This window comes from Juglans microcarpa x Juglans regia, chromosome 6S, assembly GCF_004785595.1.
Source record: "Juglans microcarpa x Juglans regia isolate MS1-56 chromosome 6S, Jm3101_v1.0, whole genome shotgun sequence".
Taxonomy (NCBI): Eukaryota; Viridiplantae; Streptophyta; class Magnoliopsida; order Fagales; family Juglandaceae; genus Juglans; species Juglans microcarpa x Juglans regia.
The window spans coordinates 15,894,969-15,918,608 of NC_054605.1; the positions used below are offsets into that span (position 1 = coordinate 15,894,969).

General features: G+C 36.9%; 3 protein-coding genes across 6 annotated transcripts; 1 reads left to right on the forward strand and 2 right to left on the reverse strand.

Moving 5' to 3' along the window:
• Positions 1-435: 435 nt before the first annotated feature.
• LOC121237126 (probable calcium-binding protein CML11) lies at positions 436-3,393 on the reverse strand. The gene is made up of 2 exons (XM_041133713.1): positions 2,292-3,393; positions 436-837 (listed from the first exon to the last, which is right to left on the reverse strand). The coding sequence occupies exon 1, from the start codon at positions 2,826-2,828 to the stop codon at positions 2,334-2,336; it is 495 nt and encodes a 164-aa protein (XP_040989647.1). The 5' UTR covers positions 2,829-3,393; the 3' UTR covers positions 436-837; positions 2,292-2,333.
• Positions 3,394-5,626: 2,233 nt separating this feature from the next.
• LOC121237127 (plastoglobulin-1, chloroplastic) lies at positions 5,627-7,946 on the reverse strand. Its single transcript, XM_041133714.1, has 3 exons — positions 7,295-7,946; positions 6,457-6,652; positions 5,627-6,110 (listed from the first exon to the last, which is right to left on the reverse strand). Exons 1-3 carry the CDS (start codon positions 7,879-7,881, stop codon positions 5,799-5,801), a joined length of 1,095 nt encoding a protein of 364 aa, XP_040989648.1. The 5' UTR covers positions 7,882-7,946; the 3' UTR covers positions 5,627-5,798.
• Positions 7,947-17,065: 9,119 nt separating this feature from the next.
• Positions 17,066-23,334, forward strand: LOC121237128 (homeobox-leucine zipper protein HDG5-like). 4 transcript variants are annotated; one of them, XM_041133718.1, is made up of 12 exons: positions 17,066-17,206; positions 17,791-17,981; positions 18,091-18,251; positions 18,400-18,517; positions 19,019-19,210; positions 19,674-20,156; positions 20,345-20,446; positions 20,650-20,862; positions 20,941-21,109; positions 21,206-21,474; positions 21,602-21,697; positions 22,097-23,334. In XM_041133718.1, the coding sequence occupies exons 2-12, from the start codon at positions 17,844-17,846 to the stop codon at positions 22,589-22,591; spliced, it is 2,436 nt and encodes an 811-aa protein (XP_040989652.1). In that variant the 5' UTR covers positions 17,066-17,206; positions 17,791-17,843; the 3' UTR covers positions 22,592-23,334. The 4 variants fall into 4 exon arrangements, with proteins under 4 accessions (XP_040989652.1, XP_040989649.1, XP_040989650.1 ...); XM_041133715.1 differs by having other exon boundaries at positions 17,102-17,484; XM_041133716.1 differs by having other exon boundaries at positions 17,103-17,314.
• The last annotated feature ends 306 nt before the right edge of the window (positions 23,335-23,640 follow it).

The following is a 23,640-nucleotide window of genomic DNA, read 5'->3' on the forward strand; positions in this document are numbered from 1 at the left end:
ATGAGCTGCCTATGAATTACAGCCGACCCCACTGCTTTTGAGGGCGATGGGGGGCCTCACACTGGCAGCTCTAGAGATGTGAGGCTACGAGACTTTTCGATTGTAGAAAAATTCGCTTTTAAGATCTTATGGGCTGTTTGACAAATCATATGACTGTATATATATATGTATATATGTATATATCACATGTATATGCATGCATGCATGTATGTATGTATGTATGCGCATTTTCATACAGATATATTCAGTTTATACGGTTGGGTCAAGCAGTGACAAACCAAAAGGAGCTAAGCATTAGGACATTAGGTTACCAAATTTCCAATTTCACTACCAATTAATTATATCTGGACCAAGATATTAATTTGATACAAGATATATACTTGTAAATTATCCATCAACTGGGGGATCCCAATCCCAATTATCTCCTGTGGGTAATTCAACAAATCAAGGAATTGCAAATCACAATTCTGATGTTTTGAGCGTGTCAATGATCAGAACAGTAATGATAAACCGCTAAAAACAACACTTTGAAAACGATCGCAATATCTCCAAAATCAAAGGGCATGAAATTAACCAAAAAAAAAAAAAAAAAAAGCTTACAAAGCTAAGAATTTAGAACATGTCTTTTTTAACTAAGAAAATGGGAGCTGGAGATCATGAAGAAATTAACACGATCTTCCTGACTAATTAGCCCAATGTCTAGAATATTGATCATCATGCATCCGTCACTCATGAATGAAGGGAATCATGATCATCTGCTCCTGCGTACGTAGCCAAATAATTGTAGATCATGATTATCAATAATCTTACTCTGCGTGGCGTGGGAGTTTGTCCAACCTGCAAGAACGTGTGCACCAATTATATATACTATAAGAAAAACGAGCATTTGTGACGGATTGTTTGTGACGAGAATACAAACTCGTTCTAATAAGAAATAATCATTTTTACAGAAAATAGTTGGTCACAAATAAGTAATTTTCTTGTAACTAAGTACGAGAACAAGTTCTAAAAACTTGTTTCACCATCCATGCATGACCTATATATGCTTTGACGGTAGAATGTTGTTGATCTCGTGTGAAAATCATTAAAACAACCTAGATGACGAAAATTAGTACTAGTACTGCAGCCTCATAAATTTTCAAATATAGCAATATATATATCTGCTGTTTTGCAAACAATTCTTGAAAGACGAGATCAACTTCCGGAGCCAGCACAAGATCAAACATTATTATATGTTTGGTCTAGCTAGTACAAATCTTATAACTTCGATCGACTGTAACGTCTATTGTATATATATATATATATATATATATATATATAGTGCTCATGCATGAGTCGGTCCCTTTCTAAAGTTCATGCATGTCTAAGTCAATTTTTCAGGCCGATTGCACAAACAATATTAACAGTAACGAGAATGAAATTTTGAAAGAAAATAACAGAAACACTCGTAACCCAAAAAAAAAAAAAAAAAAAAAAAAAAAAAACAGAAATAAAATCAGCTAGCTAGCATAAAGGTGGTTCTAGCTAGTAGTATTGAGTTGGCATGCAAGAATGAACCGAGTCATAAATCGTTCAGATACAATTTTTTCAAGGAATCACATGATGCTAATTACAATAGTACTAGACGAAATATAACTCGATCAGGCACCAGAACGTAATTTTGTGACATGATCATGATAAGAGAATGGTAGCCAGATGCATGCATGGCTTCAGATCATGACAGAATCTGAAACATGATTTAATAATTAGAACCCCCAGATTTGAGTTATATTATGAAACTTCCCCAAGAGGCAAAGAAAAGAAAGTATAACATATATATATCTAAGGCATACATCATGCAGCTTGTTCAGATCCTGATCACGAGGAGAATTGGTACTCCATCTCTCGAGTTAAAACTATTAGCTTATTCGGATGAAAAAAAAAAAAAACGATGATCATGGTTTATTCATTGATCGATGTACTTTGCTGTGTTTTTTCAAATACTTACATTAATTTTGGCTAATTCCTTCTTAATGAACCGAATTGTATGCTAAAATCCCATTCCAAGCAATTAATGGAGTACTAGCTGGAGATGAATTGAAACTTGACAGTTCAATTAAGTTAAAAAACAGCGAGATATTAATTTCAGATCACTTCCTAGCAAAATGATCATCTCAAAATTAAGTACTCCACTCCGCACATATTCCAAGCAATTTCACAAACACCCACAAAGAACTTCATATGCTAAGAACAAATGAAAGATCAAAGAAAATCAAAACAAAATTAAGCAAATTATAAGAGAAAACCCATACCAAAAAGAAACAATATCCGGCCATGATAATTAATGTTTCATTTCAAGCCCATGAATTATCAAATGCAGCAGAGGTTATCGCCTGCGAGAATTCCTGGAAATTAATCCTCCCATCTCCATCCGTATCGGCCTCCTTGATCATCCCCGTCAACTCCTTCACAGTAAGCGCATGCCCCAGCTTGGCCATGGAGTGCGCCAACTCGGCTGCCGTGATGAACCCATTTCCATCTCTATCAAACATCCTAAACAGCTGCTTTAGCTGGTCTTCTGTGTATGGAGATTTAGCCGGAAGAAGCTCCGGCGCCACAAGCGCCACAAACTCCGAGAACTCGACCAGACCGTTGCTGTTCTTATCAGCCTTTTGGGTCAACGTTTCGAGCTGTTCCGGGCTAGGTTTTAAACCAAGTGACCGTAAGAGCGATCCGAGCTCAAGTTGTGTGAGACTCCCATCATTGTTCCGATCAAAAGAACGAAAGATTTCACGTAGCTCGGCGATTTGCTCGTCGTCTAATTCAACTTGTTGTTGCTTGTTGCTCATGTCAACAATAGAAATCAATCTTCTGATCTTTCTACCTTAATCTCTAACTCTCGTTAATATGATCAACGTCTTTGAGTCATGTAACAATGATCTATCATATAACTATCGTAACCAAATATATAAGTTTGCAGTTCCTTATCTATGTTTTGAGAGAGGGAGATAGATCAGAGAAATCATGATTACTTTCATGTCTTTGTGTGTACCTGCAGAAAGGAATTAAGCATTGAAAGATCCGATCGAGATCTACTTGCATGGAGATCGTTCTTCTTCCTCCTCTTTTGATGGGTTTTCCTAAGTACCAGCAACCTCACCAAATTCTCGGATCTGGATCTTGAATTATCTTCGCTGATCGAGAACAAGAACAAGAATAGATCAGAGAGAGAGAGAGAGAAGATGGTGCTTCTTCAAATTCAGTTTTTGTGAAATAACTAGCGTTCGATTAAAGGTCAACACCAAGGACAAGGACATGATGATCGAAGATTAATTTGGAACTTAATCATGATCTCTCTCTCTCTCTCTTCAATAGAAAAATCCAAAAAGAAAATGCTGAGAAACAGGCGGGAATTCCGTGAGTAATGCCCACGTCTTGCGTGCATGATGGCAAGTGTCACGGATATATAGGACTTCGTCAACAGCTTGTTTTAAAAAAGTCTGGGGTTTGTGAAATTTAAAAGTCTTTAAAGAATGTTACAATCTAGCCAATGCCGCTTTCGAGGTATTAATAATTTGTCTAAATTTGATCAGAGATTGGTTCGCAGGGTGATGTGGTTGGTTGGTATTAGGATATAACTGGACTGTACGTTGGATTGTAGGAATTGTGGGAATAACTTGTTATAGGGGATTTTAACCAATTATTTTTCGTGGGAAAACAAAAATAAATCTAGAAGGTTGGAAGTTGGAACATTGACCAAGGACGGTGGTGTTTGCAAATTAAGAGATTTATTCCCTCATCGTATCTTATAATGCCTTAATTTGCACAATAGACCGGAAGTGAAAAAATAATTATCCTCAACCCACGAGGTGATTCAGACTTCAATACAATACTCTTCACATTTATCTATAAAATAAATAGCAAATAAGTATAAATAAAAAAAGACACATAGATTTACGTGGTTCCAAATAATACTTACATCCATGGATTGTTTAGAGGCGAAATCCATTATAATGAGTGTTGTTACAATCTCTTATAGCCTCATATATCTTACAATACAATAGGAAAATTTAGGGAAGATCTTTTAGAGTTGTAGTGGAGTTTCTGTGGAGAGATCTTGTGTGTAGAAAGCTTGTGGAGGATCCGTTCGTTTTGTGGGAGATCTCCTCATATATATAGAAGTCCAATTTGCCTTGTGAAGCTTTTTCCTGTTAGAAGTTTGAGTCTCTTTCCTTTTAGGAGTCTGAGTCTTTATCCTTTTAAGAGTCTGTGAGTCTTTCCTTTTAGAAGTTTGTATCTTTCCTCTTAAGAGTCTGTGTGTTTTTCTAGCTCTTAAGAGTCTGAGTCAATTTTCCTATCTTTTCTTAACTTTATCTCTTAACTTGAATTTCGACTTTATCTTAAGACTAAATTATAGACTGCTGATTTGATCCCTACAATATCCCTATCATTTCTCTTGATAATTGTTGCTTGGATTCTGAAAAATGTAAAATCCAATCAATATTAAGCTAATGGATTGAAGTGATCTTTAGGGGAGGGGAGACATAGTTGAGGACCTGATGTGTCGGACTGCCTAACAAAACATGCACTAAAATTGATTGTGATTACAAAAAAAAACATTCAGCTTGCATCCACTTTTGAAAGATTGCTTATAAAGATTGAACAACTCCTTTGCAGACCCTAAAGAATGATTAGATTTGACAGAAACGTGGTCTTCACCAACATAGATATATAGTTTGGAATAATATATGGAGTACGAGAAACTACATTTGTCAGCGTACAAATCTCGCATACTTCTTTAAAAAAACGTAGATTAATCTAATCATCTGGATACAAAAAGTATTTTATCTCATCTCATCTCGTCATTACAATTTTTTCAAATTATCATACAAAATATAATAAACAATTCAATATTTTCAAATTTCAAAATAATAATAATATTAAAAAATAATATTCTAACAATATTTTATTCAATTTTTAACTTTCATCTTAATTCATCTCATCTCAACTCAACTCAACTCATTATCCAAAAGAAAATACACAAAAAAAATATTTTTTAATGGTAAACCCTCTTTTCTAAAAAAAAAAAATATATATATAAAACTTACACACCTTATGACTATATCTAACATTACTCAAATCATAATTATGTGGTTTGTTAATTAGATATATGCATTATGCATTATGGTAAGGAACATGGACCTGGTAATAACCAACACCATTGCTATGCTGGTACGCATCAAAAGCACCAACCGTTCTGTCTTCCATCCACTCCACTTTCCTACCCATTTTGACATCTTCTCTAATGTTAAAAAGTTTATAATATAAAAGGACGGTGCTTCAATCATGCATACATGATATAATCGTCAAAGATATGTATGAATTTGGTCACAGGTTTCGATTTGCCATCTGCCAATCGATTCATAATCTTTCAAACTCACAATATTACAAAAATATTGCCTCGGAGCGGACAAATTAAATGTTAACTATTGCTTATTTTGAATCTCTTCCCTTCAAAATTTAACAATTCTATGTATTATTGCAATGCATGCAGGGAAAACAAGAGCTCTGTCTCACTCTTGCTATGGCTCCCTGTTTTCCTTCATCCTCTTGGCAACTCAAAAGGAACAGGGTAACTAGGTGAGAATGACGTCTTAACCTTTTTTGTTTTTTGGAAAAAAGAAAAAGTAAAACCACCATGGATATACAGAATGACAATGACACAATTGTTTTTTCTTCTATTTAAGCAGAAGGGGAAGGTGGGAAGAGACTGTTATGTATATGCCTTCTATAAATAAATGGTGGCAACATGGACCTCGCTACTGATCAAGCAGAGGACTCCCTTCTTTTGCAAGCACAAAAAGACCACCATCTCCCCTTGAGATTCGAAAATCATCGTCAAGGTAAGTAGTCAAAAGCCAGGAACTAGTACGTTCACCTGGAATGGGAACCTTAAGAGGCGGCTGACCAGAAATGACTCGCGATATGCTTCCAACTGCATCCTGCAGCGGACCAAGGGATTGCTGCACAGCCGACAGGTTGATTCGCTGCCCGAAAACATTGACATTTTCTGGGAGATCAATAGTTGATTTTATCTCTGGAGGTTGAAAGGTGCCTTCCTTAAATGCTACCTGAACATATTGAAGTGTTTGATAGTAAGATTTTATACTCAGGTGTCTATCGTAATAAAGTTTGCCAATACATGGTTCCAGAAATAATTGCTTGGATAGGCAAATTAAAAATTTGCTAAAATGCAACCTTCCAGTTGGGCTACTACATAAAAATGATGATGCTAGATTCTATTATTAATATTATTTAAAAAAAAAATTAAATGGATAACTTACACACGCATCCAAGATGTTCTATTATTACCACTAATACTATCATGATCATTGTCTATATTATTATTAAAAATACATGCCACCTTGTTACAGTAAAAAAATTGTTCAGTCACATACTTTTAGCTCATGGCAATACCTGTATTCTTGTGGGACTCCGAACTTCAAAAGTAGCAGATGCACTGAAAGAAAGAGTAGCAAAAGGACTAGACAATGTTGTAGAGTTCACGATGGTAAGATCGCTGGTGTCAATTGTTTGGCGTATCTCTTTCACTTCCAAAAAGGGTGAAGTTCCTGCTGCGAGAAGTGGTAACAACTCAGAAAATGCAGTGTACCTGATTAGTTGGAAAGCAAACTGTGTAAGCAAATCAGGAACAAGTTTACTCAATAAACACAATGATAAAAGCAACAAGCTTCATCAATTTTAATGAAGAAGCTGTCCACATTGTTCCATTTATCCAAACGACACCAATACATTATTTCTATGTCAACTACATCAGCCTTCTATGGATCCATATTCCTGTGCATATGCCACATGGTCCAACTCAATGGACCATGGCAGAAAGGAACAAAATACAGGTCTGAAAATGATTCATAATACAAAGTGATTTTCGGCTTCTTAAACAGTACAACTCGATCCAATTCGGGGAAAAGCAAAAATGCTATGGTCCTAATCCTGGGAAGACATTTAGATGTCATTTGTATAATTTTCTTCGAAATCCATACAATTTCAAACTTCTGCATCCCAAATCGTTAAGAAGGCAGCATGATTTGATTTTTTTTTAATCCTACTGCCACATTTTTGCTAAGCTCAAAAGCGTAGAAATATACATTATTGTCTAATAACCAAAGAAAGATCGTACGTGTGGGAGTGTTATGAATATATCCCATTCACAAATAGAAATTTTACATAGTTTTGTTCCTACCATGCCATAAAAAAAGAAATCGAACGACAAATGCCAAGCCAATGAACTCACAGTAAAATCCAGTTTCCATTGAGAACCCCCGGTGCTTCGGTAGGCGCCGGTGTCGGGTTGACCGCCTCCAACTGACTGACCAGCTCCGAGACCTCGGCCCTCACCTCCGGCCCAGCACTGAACCCAAACTTGGTCCCGTAAAAAGTGTCCACCAAGCACCGCTTCAGCTCCGCACGCTTGTTTGCAAACCCATCTTCCGTCGGCACTTCAGGCCTATCCGTAGCCGCAGCGGAGGCGGGGCTACCATTACCGATGGCAGAGTAATCGTCCTTCTCCTCTTCCGTATCACCGCCTCCGCCCCATTCATCCTCATTCTTGGGAGGGTCCGGTGGATACTCAGGCTCGGGTTCGGGCTCGGAAGGTTCGCCCCACTCGTCGGAGATCCGGGGGTTGGGGGAGGGATCGGAGAGAGAGGAGCGGGCGAGGCGGAGGGAAAGAGGATATCTGAGGAATTGACTTCTAGGGTTTGGGGAAGATAGAAAGGGAGAGAGGAGGAGAGGGAGAGGTTTACTGGGATTAGGGATTTGGGAGGAGAGGGAAGGGTGAGAGAGTGAGGAAATGGTGGTGGCAGTGGAGAGGAGAGCCATTTTTTTCCTGGTCGAGCGTGTAAGGTGAGAGACTCAAGAGTCAAGAGAGTGAGTTCATTCACTGATTTGTGGGGGGTTTTGTGACACGTCTCTCAACCTTCGCAAAGGACAATTGGTCATTTTTCGTGTACTACGGCGACTGAGAATTCGAAGTCTCCCGACATATGTTTTCTTTTTAATGTATTTTTTTAATTTTTTTAATATTTAAAAGGAAATTATAATATTATTTAATCACTAAATAGAAAAATATAAAAATCCATTATCGAAATTTCTATCATTTTCTTAGAAAAATAAAGGATAATAATTCATTCTCTTTTTTTTTTGCCAAAATTCCTAATTCTTAAAATAACAAAAATAAAATTTCTGAGCGACTAAAAGAATAATAATATTTTATATAATTAGATCTTAAAAATATAATATTTTTATAAAATAATATTATTTGTTTACCGTTGTTCATGCTAAAATTGGCAATTCATTCTAAAATGGGCCGCTGTTTGAAAAAAGTTTTTACATTTTTCGCTTATATATTTGTTTGCTTATTTATGTTTAAAAAGAATTAAAGATTTATTCTACGGAGAATGCAAAGATTTTTAATTAGGTGAATTAATAGGTTTTTGTTTAGTAAATTTATGGTCATTTATCTCTTATGTTTTTCCCCATCATTGTACTGCACTGTTGGGAATCAAGTTAGTATAATTGAATTCAAGGCTGAAGATATTGAAGATCAGAATGTCAAGATATGTAGCAATGGTAATAACCGAAATCACTGCAGCAGATTTGTTGAAATCTCAACAATAAATCAGGAACCCAACAAATGAGGAAGACTCGATCCTATGATTCAGTGATGATAAGATTGTATAGCTATATTCCTACTGTAATCCTTTTTAGTTCAATTGTTTACGTAAATATATGGATCGGTTGTAATACTCTTATATATATATATATATATATATATTGTTGTACAGATTACGTTTAATCACGAAATGAAAAACATAAGATTCAATTATTTTACATGGTATCAGAGCAGCCATCAAAAGACCAACGGCTAAATATCTTCATCTCACTTTAAAACCCAATCTCCCTCCATTACCTCCATGCCTTCTATTACTACTATCAAATTGAGCTAAGATAATTATCTTCTCTAGAAGGCTAAACTGGTACCATATTTCTGCGGACAGGATCTTTTTGGTTATCTCGACGGAACCACACCAAAACCACCAAAAACAATTTCTGTATCCCACCCCGAAACCAATGTTGTTTCTGAGAGACTCAATCCTACTTACTCTCATTGGATCAAACAAGACAACCTCATTCTTAGCACTCTCATGTCTTCTCTTACCAAAAGAGTGCTTGCTCAAGTTGTTACTTACACATCATCCCATGATGTCTGGTGTGCCTTGGATGCAACTTTCTCCTCAAAATCTATTGTGCACATTGTTCAAATCAGCACACAATTGGTCACTACCACTAAAGGTAGTAAATTTGCCACTGAATACTTCCACTTCATCAAGAGGCTAATGGACGAGCTAGCAATCGCAGGCCAGCCAATGGCACGAGATGATACTATCACAATATTCTTGTAGGTCTCGGCCATGAATATGACAGTTTTGTGTGGCCTTCATTTCTGCTCGCACTAATAGTATGTCGCTTGAAGAAATTTATTATGTAGGAACAGGTCATGGAACATTTACCCAACCAGCAGCCCATGCACTCGACTCTGATGATGCACAACACGAGGAAGAACAGCCTGCTTCTACTAACACTCATTCAGTGATCACCAGGTCAAAGAATCATATTCATAAGCCTCGACAACCACATGATAGCTGCATTCAGTACCCTTTATCGAGAGCTTTGATAACAGCAACTGCACCTCCAACAATTGAGCCAACTTCTTACACTGAGACTTCCAATTCAACCCCACTGGCAAGATGCTATGAATAATGAATTCACTACCCTACTCCAAAATGGCACTTGGTCTTTGGTGTCCCCATCACATAACACCAACGTTGTGGGCTGTCATTGGGTGTTTAAAATAAAAAAGAAGGCGGATTGGACCATTGAACATTATAAAGCACGACTCGTAGTCAAAGGTTTCCACCAACAAGAAGGAGTCGATTTTTATGAAACTTTCAATCCAGTCATCAAACACACAACTATTCGGTTAGTGATTTCTATTGTCGTTTCTTATAATTGGCCTATAAAGCAATTGGATGTACAAAATGTATCCTTGCATGGTGACTTACAAGAAGATGTGTTCATGTTACAACCCCAATGTTAAATTCATCCACAATATCCAAATCATTTGAGTAAATTACACAAGTCACTCTATGTATTGCGGCAAGCCCCAAGAGCATGGTTCTCCAAGCTCTCTGACAAAGTCAAGTCTTTGGATTTTCATGAAAGTAAAGCTGATACTTCTCTATTTATTTTTTAGAAACCAACTATTATTATTTACATACCTATATATGTGGATGATATTTTGATAAGGGGCTCAAGTTCAGATGCAATTAGTCGTGTGATTAAATGCTTGAAAGATGTTTTTATTGTCACAAACTTGGGTGCACTACATTTCTTCCTTGGTGTTGAGGCACTTTGGTGTACAAATGGAATTTACTTCACTCAACGCAAATATATTGTTGATTTACTCAAACGGACCAACATGAACAAAGCCAAGCCTTGCACAAGTCCCATGGCCTCTAGTTGTCGTCTTACTTCCAATGATGACCATCCTTTTGAAGATATAAGTCTCTACCGAAGCGTCGTAGGTAGCATGCAATATTTATCCTTCACAAGGCTTGATTTAGCCTTTGCGATACATAAACTCAGTAAATTTATGCATCGACCTCTTGATACACATTGGATGGCAATCAAGCGCATATTGCACTATCTTAAACACTTGGTGTCAACTGGTCTATACATCACCAAAGCTGCTGATATGAGATTGCAAGCTTACTCAGATTCTGATTGGGCTACTGATCGAGATGACCGACGATCGATTGGTGCTTTCTGTGTCTACATGGGCTCCAATTTAATCTCTTGGAGTTGCAAGCAGCAACCTACAGTTGCTAGAAGCAGTACTGAGGTTGAATACAAGGCGCTAGCAAACACAACAACCAAGCTCACTTGGATAAAATCTCTTCTATCTAAACTTGGTCTTCCACAAAAACAACCACCAATTCTTTGGTGTGATAATATTGAAGCCACTTACCTCACATCAAATCCAGTGTTTCATGCACGAACTAAGCACATAGAAATTGATTTCCACTTCATAAGAGACTAAGTTCTCAATAAACAATTTGGTTCAATTTATATCAAGCCGAGATCAGTTAGCAGATGCACCTACAAAGCCATTACCTCCATTGAAGTTCAAACATGTACAACACAATTTGCATGTCCGTGAACTACCCTTTAGATTCAAGGGGCATATAGAGAATCAAGTCAGTATAACTTAATTCAAGGCTGAAGATATTGAAGATCGGAATGTCGAGATATGTAGCAACGGTAATGACCGAAATCACAGCAACAAATTTGGTGCAATCTCAACAACAAATCAAGAACCCAACAAATGAGGAAGACTCAATCTTATGATTCAGTGATGATAAGATTGTGTGGCTATATTCGTGTTGTAATCCTTTTTAATTCAATTGTTTACATAAATATAGAGATCGATTGTAATACTCTTATATATATGTTGTTGTACAGATTACGTTTAATCAATGAAAAACAGAGGATTCAATTATTTTACATGCACTAACAAAAAAGAAATTTTTTCTATTGTCCATACTCGTCAATTTTATTAAGGACAAGAGAGAGAGAGGGTAAAATAGACAAAAAGTATATAACATATACATAATCTATTTTTTACTTAAAAATTAATATTAGAAAAATTTTATTATCAGGTCGATATGTAGAATACACATAGTAAAATACTTGCATGACATAATTTGATTTGAAAGATAAATTTTAAAACTTAAATTTTACAAATAAAATCTGATTATTTAAGTAATGTGTCATTACTGGGTAGCGGACTACTAGGTCATCCTGATGGAGAGTCAAGGAAGTGACTCTCACCAAAGTTGGGAGGTGAAGTCTGAGCCTTCATACCCTTTTATCTCAAGAGTAATTCTACATACAATCGTGAAGTGCGTAAACGCCGCGTAATCGCTTTGAAAGAGAGTGAGGCCCACTATTAAAAAGTTAATTTTTTTCATGTGGATTCTATGTTTTATTCACTTTTTTCAAAGCGATTACTTGGCGGTTGCATAATTCACGATTGTAAATATTTTTTCTCTTATATCAATAGGGAGCTCATCCATCTTTCCTATCATAAGTTGATGATCTAAAGCCATTGATCGATGGAAGAGTCTTTCTCCAATGAGAATGAAGAAAGTTTTTGGGCAATTGGTATGCTCTATACACTACCTTAATAATAAAACAACTCTTCATATTATATATCATACAATTTTAGGCATAAACACAGAAAATTCTTAATGCTTCTTGCAATCGTGTGGGGGAGTCGGTGTGCAATCGTTGCCCATCTGGAAAATGAAACAATTTCATTTTCGACAAACCACGTCGTTTTGGTAAAACACATTGTGAACTCCATTCTTCCTTATACTCTCTTTCATCGCACCCCTTTTCCCCCTTCTGCTTGTTTCTCCTTCTCTCTGAAGCTTCTTTTCTTTTCTTCCACAAAGAAAATGTCCTTCCCAATCACCATGGCCTTCATCTTTGCGGATCCAAAAACTTTATTCCCTTCTTCTTCTTTCTTCGCAACCTGAACCTTTGCTGCTCTGTCAAGATGCAGGATTATATGTACGATACTTGAGTTTCGCGTTTTCCACGTGTAGCAAGCTTTTGTGCCTGCAAATCACAAGCAAAAATATTTAGATAACTTCCATAGTATTCAAATGTAAAGGGAACAAGATATAAACAATAAACATTTTCTCATTCTAAAACTAGCTCTACACTTTGCCTATTTTAGCCTATCGTGACTGGAGCTCGCTTGAAAATAACATTTTTGGTTTATAAGCGAATTCACTTAAATGAATTCCTATAAATGTTAAACAATCAATAAAGAAAACTGGTAAACAAGAAAAAAGAAAATTTTTTACTACGATGTGTCGAAATATGGGTTTACGAACCGAGGGTGAGGAAGAGAACAAATCAATTTGCACATATCCTTCACAAATTTTGTAATGAACCCTTTTATATTGTAATTTTTCGTCATGCAGTATTTTACTTGTGAAGATGAGTCATAGAAAGCCATGGAATAGAAGAAGAGTGCATATATTTTCACTCATTTGCTTAAAACTAGTGAAAAATGGAGGGAAGAAGAGAAAAATGTCTAGTTTGTAGAAAAAACTTGGAAGACTCTGTTTCAAGATCTATCGTCTCAATATATATATATATATATATTTTAATTTGGTTGGCGTGGCACCGACTGCACAACGGTTGCAAGCAACTGACTGTCCGTAGAAGAACTAAAACACATATTGTCCATGTATCTACCGATTTATGAATGTGAATATGCATGCATATAAATTTGTAAAACAATTTTCCATCTTCAATCTAAAAATCACCATTTACTTTTAAAGTTGTGATTGTAAAAGAGAAGAGAGATTTAGGGCTCTTTTGAACACTTAGAATATTTCATGATATATGTGAATAGTAGTAATGAAATGAGTTTAGTTAAGATATTTTATTGGACTTTGGGAGATGAGAGAAAAAATTTTGAATAAAAATATTACAAAGTTAACAAATGATTTGAATATTATTTTTTGAATATTATTTTTATTTTAAACTTTAAAAAAGTTGCATTGTTTGAAAATATGAAAACCTTGTAATGATTAGCTAATGATTAAATGAAAAGGTTGAAAACCTAAAGTTAAAAAATATTTTTTATTTGAGTGAGTGATATTTAGAAATGAAATATTTAAGAATATATGAAAATAATTAAAAACACCTTATTTCACGTACAAGCCTTACGAAAAGCAAGAAGTTTGGTTTGGATTGAGAGTTAATCTCAATCCATCTCATCTTATCTCTCTTATCATTACAACTTTCATAAATTCTCATACAAAATATAATAAATAATTCAACATTTTTAAAATTTAAAATAATAATAATATTTTATTTAATTTTTAATTTTGATTATCTCAACTCATCTCTCTCAACTCACTATCCAATCTTAACCTAAAACAAAGTTAAACTTTGTATATTGAAAAAAAAAAATAGTACCATAAATTCGGAAGAGATAACCTTCAAACCAAAAGTGGGCCACCCAATGGGAGGCTGATATTGTTTTCTTTAAAAAAAAAATTTGAAACAAACACAATCGGAGCCCATTTTAAAAGGAATTAATTAAATAAGAGATTGAGTTGTTTGAACCTCATTAGCACGAAATTAGTACCCTTTCTCAATTAATAGATCGAAGCCCTGATCTATATGTACCCTAGCTAGCTACCCTTTAATTTGCTTCTCAAGAAATTTCACACATTTTTGGGCAAAATTTCAATTAGGGTTTATGCTTGATTCGAATCATGAGACGTACGTACGTACGTATGAAGTTAAAAGTACTCAGGATATGTTGAACAAAATTATCTTAATTCGTATTGTTTCTGTTGTAAGTGTTAGTGGGTTGAAGCATATATTTATTGTTCAATGGCTTAGATGGGTGATCAGAAGGGAAGAAGGAATCAGATATTGGGGGTGGGGGTGGGGACTTGGCCAGGAGATAGATCTGAAATTAGGGTCATAGTCATTTTGAAGTACTCTGTCTATCTGAACATGTGGTAGTACTGTATATACCATTACTTTTGATGATGAATATGAGAAGATCACAAGTCCGGATCAGTATCTACTTTTCACAAAATAAATTAGGGGAAAATTGTAGGAGTATGATGAGTGATGAAAGAACAAAAATCCTTCAACTCGTGTTTGGTTTGATTATATGATGTTCATGGGCTACTGGAAATTAGAGAAGACAAAGCCAGCCAAGACCACATCCTCCTTGATGGATGGCTTAGCACGTGAAATATTTAATTAAATGAGATAGAGTATAGAATTAGGAGTCAAACTCAAAACCTGATCTTCTCTAATACCATGAAGAAAATGAGCATTTGGTGTGCGTAAAAATGTCTCTAACACCGTGAGAGTGTTGAGAGCCTTCTCCTTGTATATATAGACATTAATTACAATGTGTTTATATGATATGAAATTACAAAGGCGCCGTTGGAGGACTACTATGTACAAGGAAATAATCAACTGGAGTATAAATCATATTTAGGAACAATTGCTAGTATGGTCCGATATAGCCGTTGGAGAGGAAATTATGGTCGTCATAGCTGTTGCTGGAGAAGTATGGAAAGTCTTCTCTGTTTGGATACGAGCTAGTTCTTCTTTTTTATTTTGATTAATGAGCTTAATATTAATAGGAGACCATAGAGAGAGAGAAGAGAGAGAGAGAGCTAAACTTGAAGTACCCTAATAACGACGGAGATGTCAGCAACATCGACTGAGAATGTCTATTCAAATGATGATTTATGCAATCAAGGATGGTAGGTGTTGTTTCTCAAAATCTTTATTTCAAATACAAACAAATTAATAAGATATAAGTACTTTTGGATATATGGTTTTGTTTATTAACCAATACAACTTCATTTTGCTTGACGTACCGGCTATTAAATATCAAGTGCAACGCATTCAACTTTAAAATTTATGAGCCAATTGGATGGTGTAAATTATCACCACTTTACACCATGTGATCATCCCTTTTGAATGCATGCGAACACAGCATAGAACCATTATATATTATATATTAGACATGATGAGTAACCAACTGATCGATTATATTGAAGAAAAACAGTTCTTGTATATATACTGTTTTTCATTGCTAAGCTATAAAGGAAACTGATCATGAAGAGAAAATAAAGAGAGAAGAATCTTTATTTCAGACTTTCCTGTTTAAGTTTCTGATCTCCAATTCGATCTCAAGTATTTGAAAAGAAATTGATCTTCATGGGTCAGAAATTAACCATTTCGATCTTCACCTCATGTACTTGAGTAAAAAAAGAAAATTCTAGTGAGCCAAAAAGTAATTAAACCGCCGAACTATATATATTATCTTTTGATATTCAAAAAACGGCAATTACAAGTTTCATCTCTGTTAAAACAAGGAAAATAATTACCTATACATCATCATGTATTCCTCACGCATTAGAAGAGAAGAGAAAACTTCATGTTCTTTTATTTTCTCAATATTCTATTTTTAAGCTGGTGTATAGAGTACGACATGATTCACATTAATTAAGTGATAAGATTTAATTTGTAAAATTTAAATTTAAAAATTTAACTTTTAAATCAAATTATCTGGGGCTTAAAATAGTAGTACTCGTATCTTAATCACAAGCCATGCTCACTAATTTCTATAATTTGGCTTTCATATGATATAATTAAATATCTCACAACTCAAAAACAATCCAACACACATTGACACGTTGATCCTTAATTTCCCATAGTTATTGCACAATATTTTCAAATAATAAATATACAGCCCAAAATCTCAAACGGCATCATGCATGACCTGCCTTGCTCGTCTTGATTTGGTCATAAAGTAACTTCACGAACAAATTAACGTACGCTGTTAGTTTATGATCATTAGACCCCCAATGAAAGACCATGCATGCAACTCAATCTGCCAGATCAGAGGGAGACAAAAGTTGTAGATTTTCTGTCGGGACCCACAGCTAGCTCTCAAAAGAACGGTCACGATCCTTTGACATTGTCACGACCTTTTTTCTTGATTTCTGCCCTTCAACTCTCTTCCTCTCTCTCCCCACGGCCTGTCTCTTTCGAGTCAAAAGTAACCTAACCCTAACTCCCGGTGACTTTAAGTTACCGTCTCCGTAAAAACCCTAAACTACTAACAGCAGCACTATCCTCACTCGAAAATGGAGCATGTGTACAACACGGAGGAGTGCAACCTCGCGTGCAATCTCACGGATGTTTATGTACTCGTGGAGTGGTGAAGAGGGAGATCGAGGTGCTTTGACTTTGGGTATGGCTGAGAGAAACGCTTGGATTTCCACAGAGAAACGGCCACGTGTAGAAGAAGAAACAGCTCGACTGAGTAAGTGGGCGTTTGGTCGGTTTCTGTCAATCCGCATTTACCACACCACAGTAATTCATTATAATATTACCGATTTATGGAACAGATCAGATGGTGTGTCTAGAAATTGTATAGAGAAAGAAAAATAATCTGCGAGTGAGAATGTGTGTGCGCGCGTATTTGGGGGTTGTGCAGTACTAAGCTATAGATTTCAAGGTGCAAAGCTAACTGAGAGAGATTTTCTTTCTTCATCGTATTCGTTCTTCTGAAGTTTGTCCTTTTTTCCAAAAAACACCGACACTGGTGGGTGTGGTTGTGGTTGTGGTATAGTTTCTGATCCACGTCCCACTCTTCTTGATCTTTTTCTTTGATTGTCTTAAATTCCGATGACTCTCCTGCACTGTTTTTAGTTCCTCCATGGCTGTTTTAGAAAACCAAATAAACCTGAATTTGGTTTTGTATGCCTGTAGTACTGTTTTTTGACCTAGCTAGAGGTAAATATTATTGGTTTTAGGAACGCTTCTCTTTCTTCTTGTTTTCCGCAAATTTTGAGCATTATCTTTCTTACGTCTTCATTCCCTTTTCCATTCTTGTAAATTTTGAGATTTCACAAAGTTTTGGCGATTCCTGCGCTGTATCGTGGGGTTATGCCCGTTGATCTAGTTAGTATTTCACTTTCTGAATCTGAGCTTATTTTGCTCTCATGACTGTAATATTTTTCCCAAATTTCTGGTGTAATTCCCATATAAATTCTGATTTTGAATATCTTGTATGTGTTTTCGTGAGATAAAATTAAACAGGTCAGGATCAACGGAGCAAAGTCTGCTACTTTCATTTGGGAAGAGAAAAAACCATGTATGGGGACTGCCAAGTAATGTCAACCCTACGAGCTGGTGACGTAGTTTCACCAGAAACCCTCTTTTCGTCGGCGCCGGTCCAAAACCCTAGTTTCAACTTCATGCCTTTCCAGCCTTTCCCTCCCATGATTGCTGTAAGTTTTCTACCGTATATCTTCGTTTCATGTCCTCTTTCCTCCAAGATGTACAAGTGCAAAGTGCAATAGGGATACAAATACCGACTTTCGTGCAAATTTCCTGCAGAAAGAAGAAAACGGGCTGCTGAGAGGAAAAGATGAGATGGAGAGTGGGTCTGGGAGCGAACAAGTTGAAGAAAAGTCGGGGAACGAGCAAGAGAGTGAACAGCCTCCCAAGAAGAAACGCTACCATAGGCACACTGCTCGGCAGATCCAAGAAATGGAATCGTACTCCCTCCCTCTCTCTCTCTCCCTCTCTCCTTCCCTCTCTCTCTCTCTCCCTCTCTCTAGTTTTCTATCATATTCGCAAAATATTTCTCACAAAACCTCTCTATACAATTTTCTGTAATAAATGTTTGTTTCTTCTACTATACAGTTTGTTTAAGGAATGTCCACACCCAGATGACAAGCAGAGGCAGAAACTCAGCCAAGACCTTGGCCTCAAACCGCGCCAGGTCAAGTTCTGGTTCCAAAACCGGCGAACCCAGATGAAGGTACTCAAATTTGCATTTCTGGGATCCATTTAAAGCTTTCATTTTCAAAGGCAACCCCCTAACATGTGCCAACCCTTTATGAAATGATCAGTTAAGCCCCACGCTTAGCCTAGCAAGCACCTTTCCCAAGGAAGCGCGTTTCATTTTCCCCATCAAACATTTGAATTCCTGAACGGCTAGAAGAAGAATCTCATTTACTTCGGGATACACTTTTTGCTTATAGTTTTGTGTACAGCCTGTATTTCATTAATGTGCGCAATTAAACCCTACCGGTGCATGTGCTTTCCAGAGAGTCAAAGACCAATCGAGAATAAATGCTACCCCATTTAGGTTTACATGGTGTTGGTGGGGGGGGGCTCAAAAGTTTTCATGCCAGATTCGATGTGTGTAATTCATTATAAGATCGATGGAAGGCGGGTTACGAATATTTGTGCGCAAGAATGGTGTGGCGTGCTAGGCTTATTTAAATATTCTTTGTTTTACTTGGAACTTATCTTATAGGCACAACAAGACCGGGCGGATAATGGGATACTTAAAGCGGAGAATGAGTCTCTAAGACAGGAGAATTTCCGGCTACAAAGGGCGCTAAGCAATGTTGTCTGCCCTAATTGTGGAGGTCCGGGAATGCTGGGAGGGGAGATGGGCTTCGACGAACACCAACTTCGCCTTGAGAATGCTCGGCTCAGAGAAGAGGTATGGTAGAAGATAATTTGGGAACTATATATGAAAGATTAGATTGTATTTGGATGTTGAAGTGAGTTGAATTAATAAAATATTGATAGAATATTTTATTTTAATATTATTATTATGTTAAGATTTAAAAAAGTTAAACTTTTTAATTATATTTTGTATTAAAATTTAAAAAAATTGTAATAATGAATTTCTATAGATTTAGGAACACGAAGCCTAATAATCCCCATATACAAATTAAGACCAAGTAATTAACTTTTGACCCACTTTAATAATATTATTACTTTTAGTAAATGAGCTTCAATCTGAGTTACGTAGCACTCATTCTTGGATCACATGCTGTGAGAGTTCTCTAACATTTCTGTGCAACTTTTATATGTGCATGTTGTCTAATGCAAGTTTCAAGTTGGAGCATAACAATTAATTTCCTTTGGTGATTACAAATGTTGGAAATAATGTTTTACAGCTTGAACGTGCTTCTTGTCTCGCTTCGCAATATGCTGGTCGGCCAATCGGAGCAATGCAGTCAGCTGCTATGCTTATGGCCCCTTCATTGGATTTGGATATGAATATGTTTTCAAGGCATTTCTCAGACCCTATGGCTTCATGCACAGATCAAATGATTCCAGTGCCTATGTTAATGCCTCCAGAAACTTCCCACTACCCAGAAGGCGGTCTATTATTGGAAGAGGAGAAGCCAATTGCATTGGAGCTTGCCGTTTCATCCATGGATGAACTGGTGAAGATGTGCCAAGGAACTGAGCCTCTTTGGATTCGTGACAATCAAAATGGAAGAGAAGTCCTTAATCTTGAGGAGCATGCGAGGATGTTTCCGCGGTCGTTGAACCTCATCAAGCAGCACTCGAATGAGTTCAGGACGGAAGCCACCCGTGATAGTGCCGTGGTTATAATGAATAGCATCACCTTGGTCGATGCCTTCCTTGATTCTGTAAGGAGTTTGCTCATAACCAGGATCCATGATTTCTTAAGTAGCATATACATAAATATATATCTTTTTCATCTATTTCTAGGCTATTATATATATACATATATAATACTGCATAATGTGGGTTCTTATTTAGTAGCCAGCTTCTACATAATTGGGCACTTGTTTGATTTTTTACCTTCATGTTTCAGAACAAGTGGGTAGAATTGTTTCCTTCAATTGTTTCAAGAGCAAAAACTGTTCAAGTTATTTCATCAGGTGATCCTGGGCACGCAAGTGCTTCTCTTCAACTGGTATGCTAGCTAATGCTATACCTTAAGATATATATAAATCTTTTTCTTCCATTTATAATTTGTTCTTACATACAGTACTCGTTGATCATGGTTTGAGTCATGTCTTTACGTACGAATATAATTAATTTCCTTAGCCATGCAGCGCTTTGTTTTTCTGTTATAGATTGCTCGTTTATTTGTTTGCTACGTGAATGTTTGGGCAGATGTATGCGGAATTGCAAGTTCTTTCTCCTCTGGTACCCACTCGTGAGGCTCATTTCCTTCGTTACTGCCAACAGAATGCTGAGGAAGGGACATGGACAATTGTTGATTTTCCAATTGATAGCTTTCATGACAACCTTCAGCCCTCCTTTCCCATATACATGAGACGGCCCTCTGGCTGTCTTATTCAAGATATGCCAAATGGCTACTCCAGGGTGTGTTAATTACTGCCACCATTATTTGATTTAATTTTTTCGATAAGTAATAATTTGTACAAATATATATATATATAGGTTACATGGGTTGAGCACGCAGTGGTAGAGGAGAAACCTGTTCATCAGCTATTTAGTGAGTTTGTCTATAGTGGGATGGCATTTGGAGCACACCGCTGGTTAGCTGTCTTGCAGAGACAATGTGAAAGAGTTGCAAGCCTCATGGCTCGAAATATATCTGACCTTGGAGGTTCTTAACTTTTTTATTTTGAGACAAGTGAAGTGATGTTTTAACTAGATATCTCATGATTATCTATTTTAACCTTGATCATGTTGCCATGTACAGTGATACCCTCTCCAGAGGCACGAAAGAACCTGATGAAACTGGCTCAAAGAATGATAAGAACATTCTGCATCAACACCAGCACTTCTAGTGGGCTGATATGGACGGCTCTATCAGATTACCCTGATGACACTGTTAGAATTTCTACAAGGAAAATCACAGAGCCTGGACAACCAAACGGGCTCGTACTCTGTGCTGTTTCCTCTACTTGGCTTCCATACACTCATGACCTTGTCTTTGATCTCTTGAGAGATGAACGCCGTAGATCTCAGGTTCAGACTAATTGCAACTCTTTTAATTTACTATTCTATTTAATGATCTACTCCTTTATATATCCCAATATTAATATTCAAACTGGCTTATTTGAATGAGTTATTGAATGTACGTATTCATGTACAGCTTGATGTTCTCTCCAATGGGAATTCGTTACATGAGGTGGCTCACATTGCAAACGGCTCTCATCAGGGAAATTGCATTTCTCTTCTACGCATCAACGTAAGAACTTTTTTGAGCTATGATTACTGCTCCTTTCGAGTGGTGAAGCTATCGTTGCCTAAAAAACTCGATGGAAAATATTTAATTTTCATATTTCTAACTTAATTCATACTGCAAGCAATTTGCATCGAGGCTCAATTCCACATCCTTTAATTGTTCCAAATTTCTGTGCGGGGAAGATAACCTTTTTTTACAGCTGATCTACTACGATCCGACCCCAATAGATTCAAAAGCTCAGTTTCGTTGCTTGGTCCTTACAGATTAAAATGCATTTTTCAATTCATTTTGGTTTTTTATACATAATATACGAATATGTGTCACATTTTTTACACTGTTTTTCTCCACCTTCCTGCTATAAAAATGAAAAAGATTCCATTCTTTATTTGCATGCATATGCAGGTAGCCAGCAACTCATCCCAGCACGTTGAGCTAATGCTGCAAGAGAGCTGCACCGACCCGTCCGGGAGCCTTGTTGTGTACACCACCATCGACGTGGACTCCATCCAACACGCAATGAGCGGCGAGGACCCCTCCTGCATTCCCCTCTTACCAATAGGATTTGTCATAGTTCCGATTGGATCCACGGACACCACTAATATTTCCGGCGATGGGAACCAAATCCCATCATCCGAAGATCAAGGGGGTACTGCACCTAGTTCTTCTCCAGGCTGTCTACTCACAATCGTAGTCCAAGTTCTCGCAAGCACAGTTCCATCCGCAAAGCTCAACCTCTCCAGCGTGTCGGCTATCAACAACCACTTGTGTAACACAGTGCACCAGATCACTGCTGCTCTCAGTAGCAGTACTAGTACCACCGGCACGACCAGCTGGCCTGATAACAGTACTAGTGCCTTAGGCTCTTGTACTGAAATCGCAAGCGCAACACCCAATTAGCAATAGCTTAGGAGGTGTTTAAATGTACCCAGAATTTCCTCCCACTTTTCCCAGATCTAGAAACTACCTAGCATGAGGTAAAACCAAAGACATTTTGATCCATGAGGGACTGATCTAGGGTTAGATTTTTGTGAAGGAGCTGCTTGCACGTACAGGGGCCAGCTCTAATTACCATGACCCATCCTTTTCCTGTTGGGAACTGGGAAGAGTGGGAATAATTCTGGGTAATTTAGTTGGAAAGCGATGCGGAGCTTGGGGTGCCAAGTTAATAATTAAGATCATGGGTGAACTCCAGTATTTTAAAGGTAAATAAGGGACACTGTAACTAATGATAGTGGTCATGGTAGGTGTTATTTTGTTGGGTGGGGGTGAAGGTGGAGATCATGGGGTCGGGTTGGTTCTGGGAAAGACGTTTGTAGCATTAATGATCATCATGATGGTACGTTGTAGTAGTAGTGGAAGTAAAGATCAATGTGTGTTTGTGTGTGTGGGTGAGATAAGAAGAGGCCAGAGGGGGAGTCAAGAGCGCACCAGACATATATATATATGACCCTTTTTTTTTTTTTTTTTTGGTAAGGCTTTATCCTTTCTTATAATCGAGACCAATGGAGATGGGCCTCATCACTAGTCATGAAGGGTTGTGGTTCGGGTATTGACTTCTGCTTGTCTGTCGGCCAAGCTCGCTCGTTTTCTCTCTACTTTTTTCTTGTATTTTTTTGATGAATTCAATGCTATTTTGAATTGACGTTTTGATTTTTAAACTATGGGTGTTTTGATTTAAATTGCTCTCTTCTGGATGCAAATGCTTAATTTCATGGTTTGTTCTTTTTGGTTCGTTTCATGTATTGCTTTGCTTTGTATGATTAGTAGTGTACGTATATGTTAATTATCAAAGAAAAGCGCGAGTATTTGCATGGCTCGTTACTTGCTAGCTGCATGGTAACAATTTCGTACCAAAAGAAACATTATTGTTGATCAAAACAGAAAAAATTAAAAAAGAAATTATATTTACAGTCATGGAGTACGTAAGTGCCGTGCAATCTTTTTAA

Bases quoted from the DNA above. Each gene is read 5' to 3' on its own strand.
- LOC121237128 (XM_041133715.1), top strand. From the start codon at position 17,451: ATGCCTGTAGTACTGTTTTTTGACCTAGCTAGAG. The intron at 17,982-18,090 runs GTAAGTTTTCTA...AATTTCCTGCAG, and splicing joins CTTTCCCTCCCATGATTGCT to AAAGAAGAAAACGGGCTGCT. The intron at 20,157-20,344 runs GTAAGGAGTTTG...TTCATGTTTCAG, and splicing joins TCGATGCCTTCCTTGATTCT to AACAAGTGGGTAGAATTGTT.
- LOC121237126 (XM_041133713.1), bottom strand. From the start codon at position 2,828: ATGAGCAACAAGCAACAACAAGTTGAATTAGACGACGAGCAAATCGCC.
- LOC121237127 (XM_041133714.1), bottom strand. From the start codon at position 7,881: ATGGCTCTCCTCTCCACTGCCACCACCATTTCCTCACTCTCTCACCCT. The intron at 6,653-7,294 runs GTGAGTTCATTG...CCAACTAATCAG, and splicing joins AATGGAAACTGGATTTTACT to GTACACTGCATTTTCTGAGT. The intron at 6,111-6,456 runs GTATTGCCATGA...CAATATGTTCAG, and splicing joins GGAGTCCCACAAGAATACAG to GTAGCATTTAAGGAAGGCAC.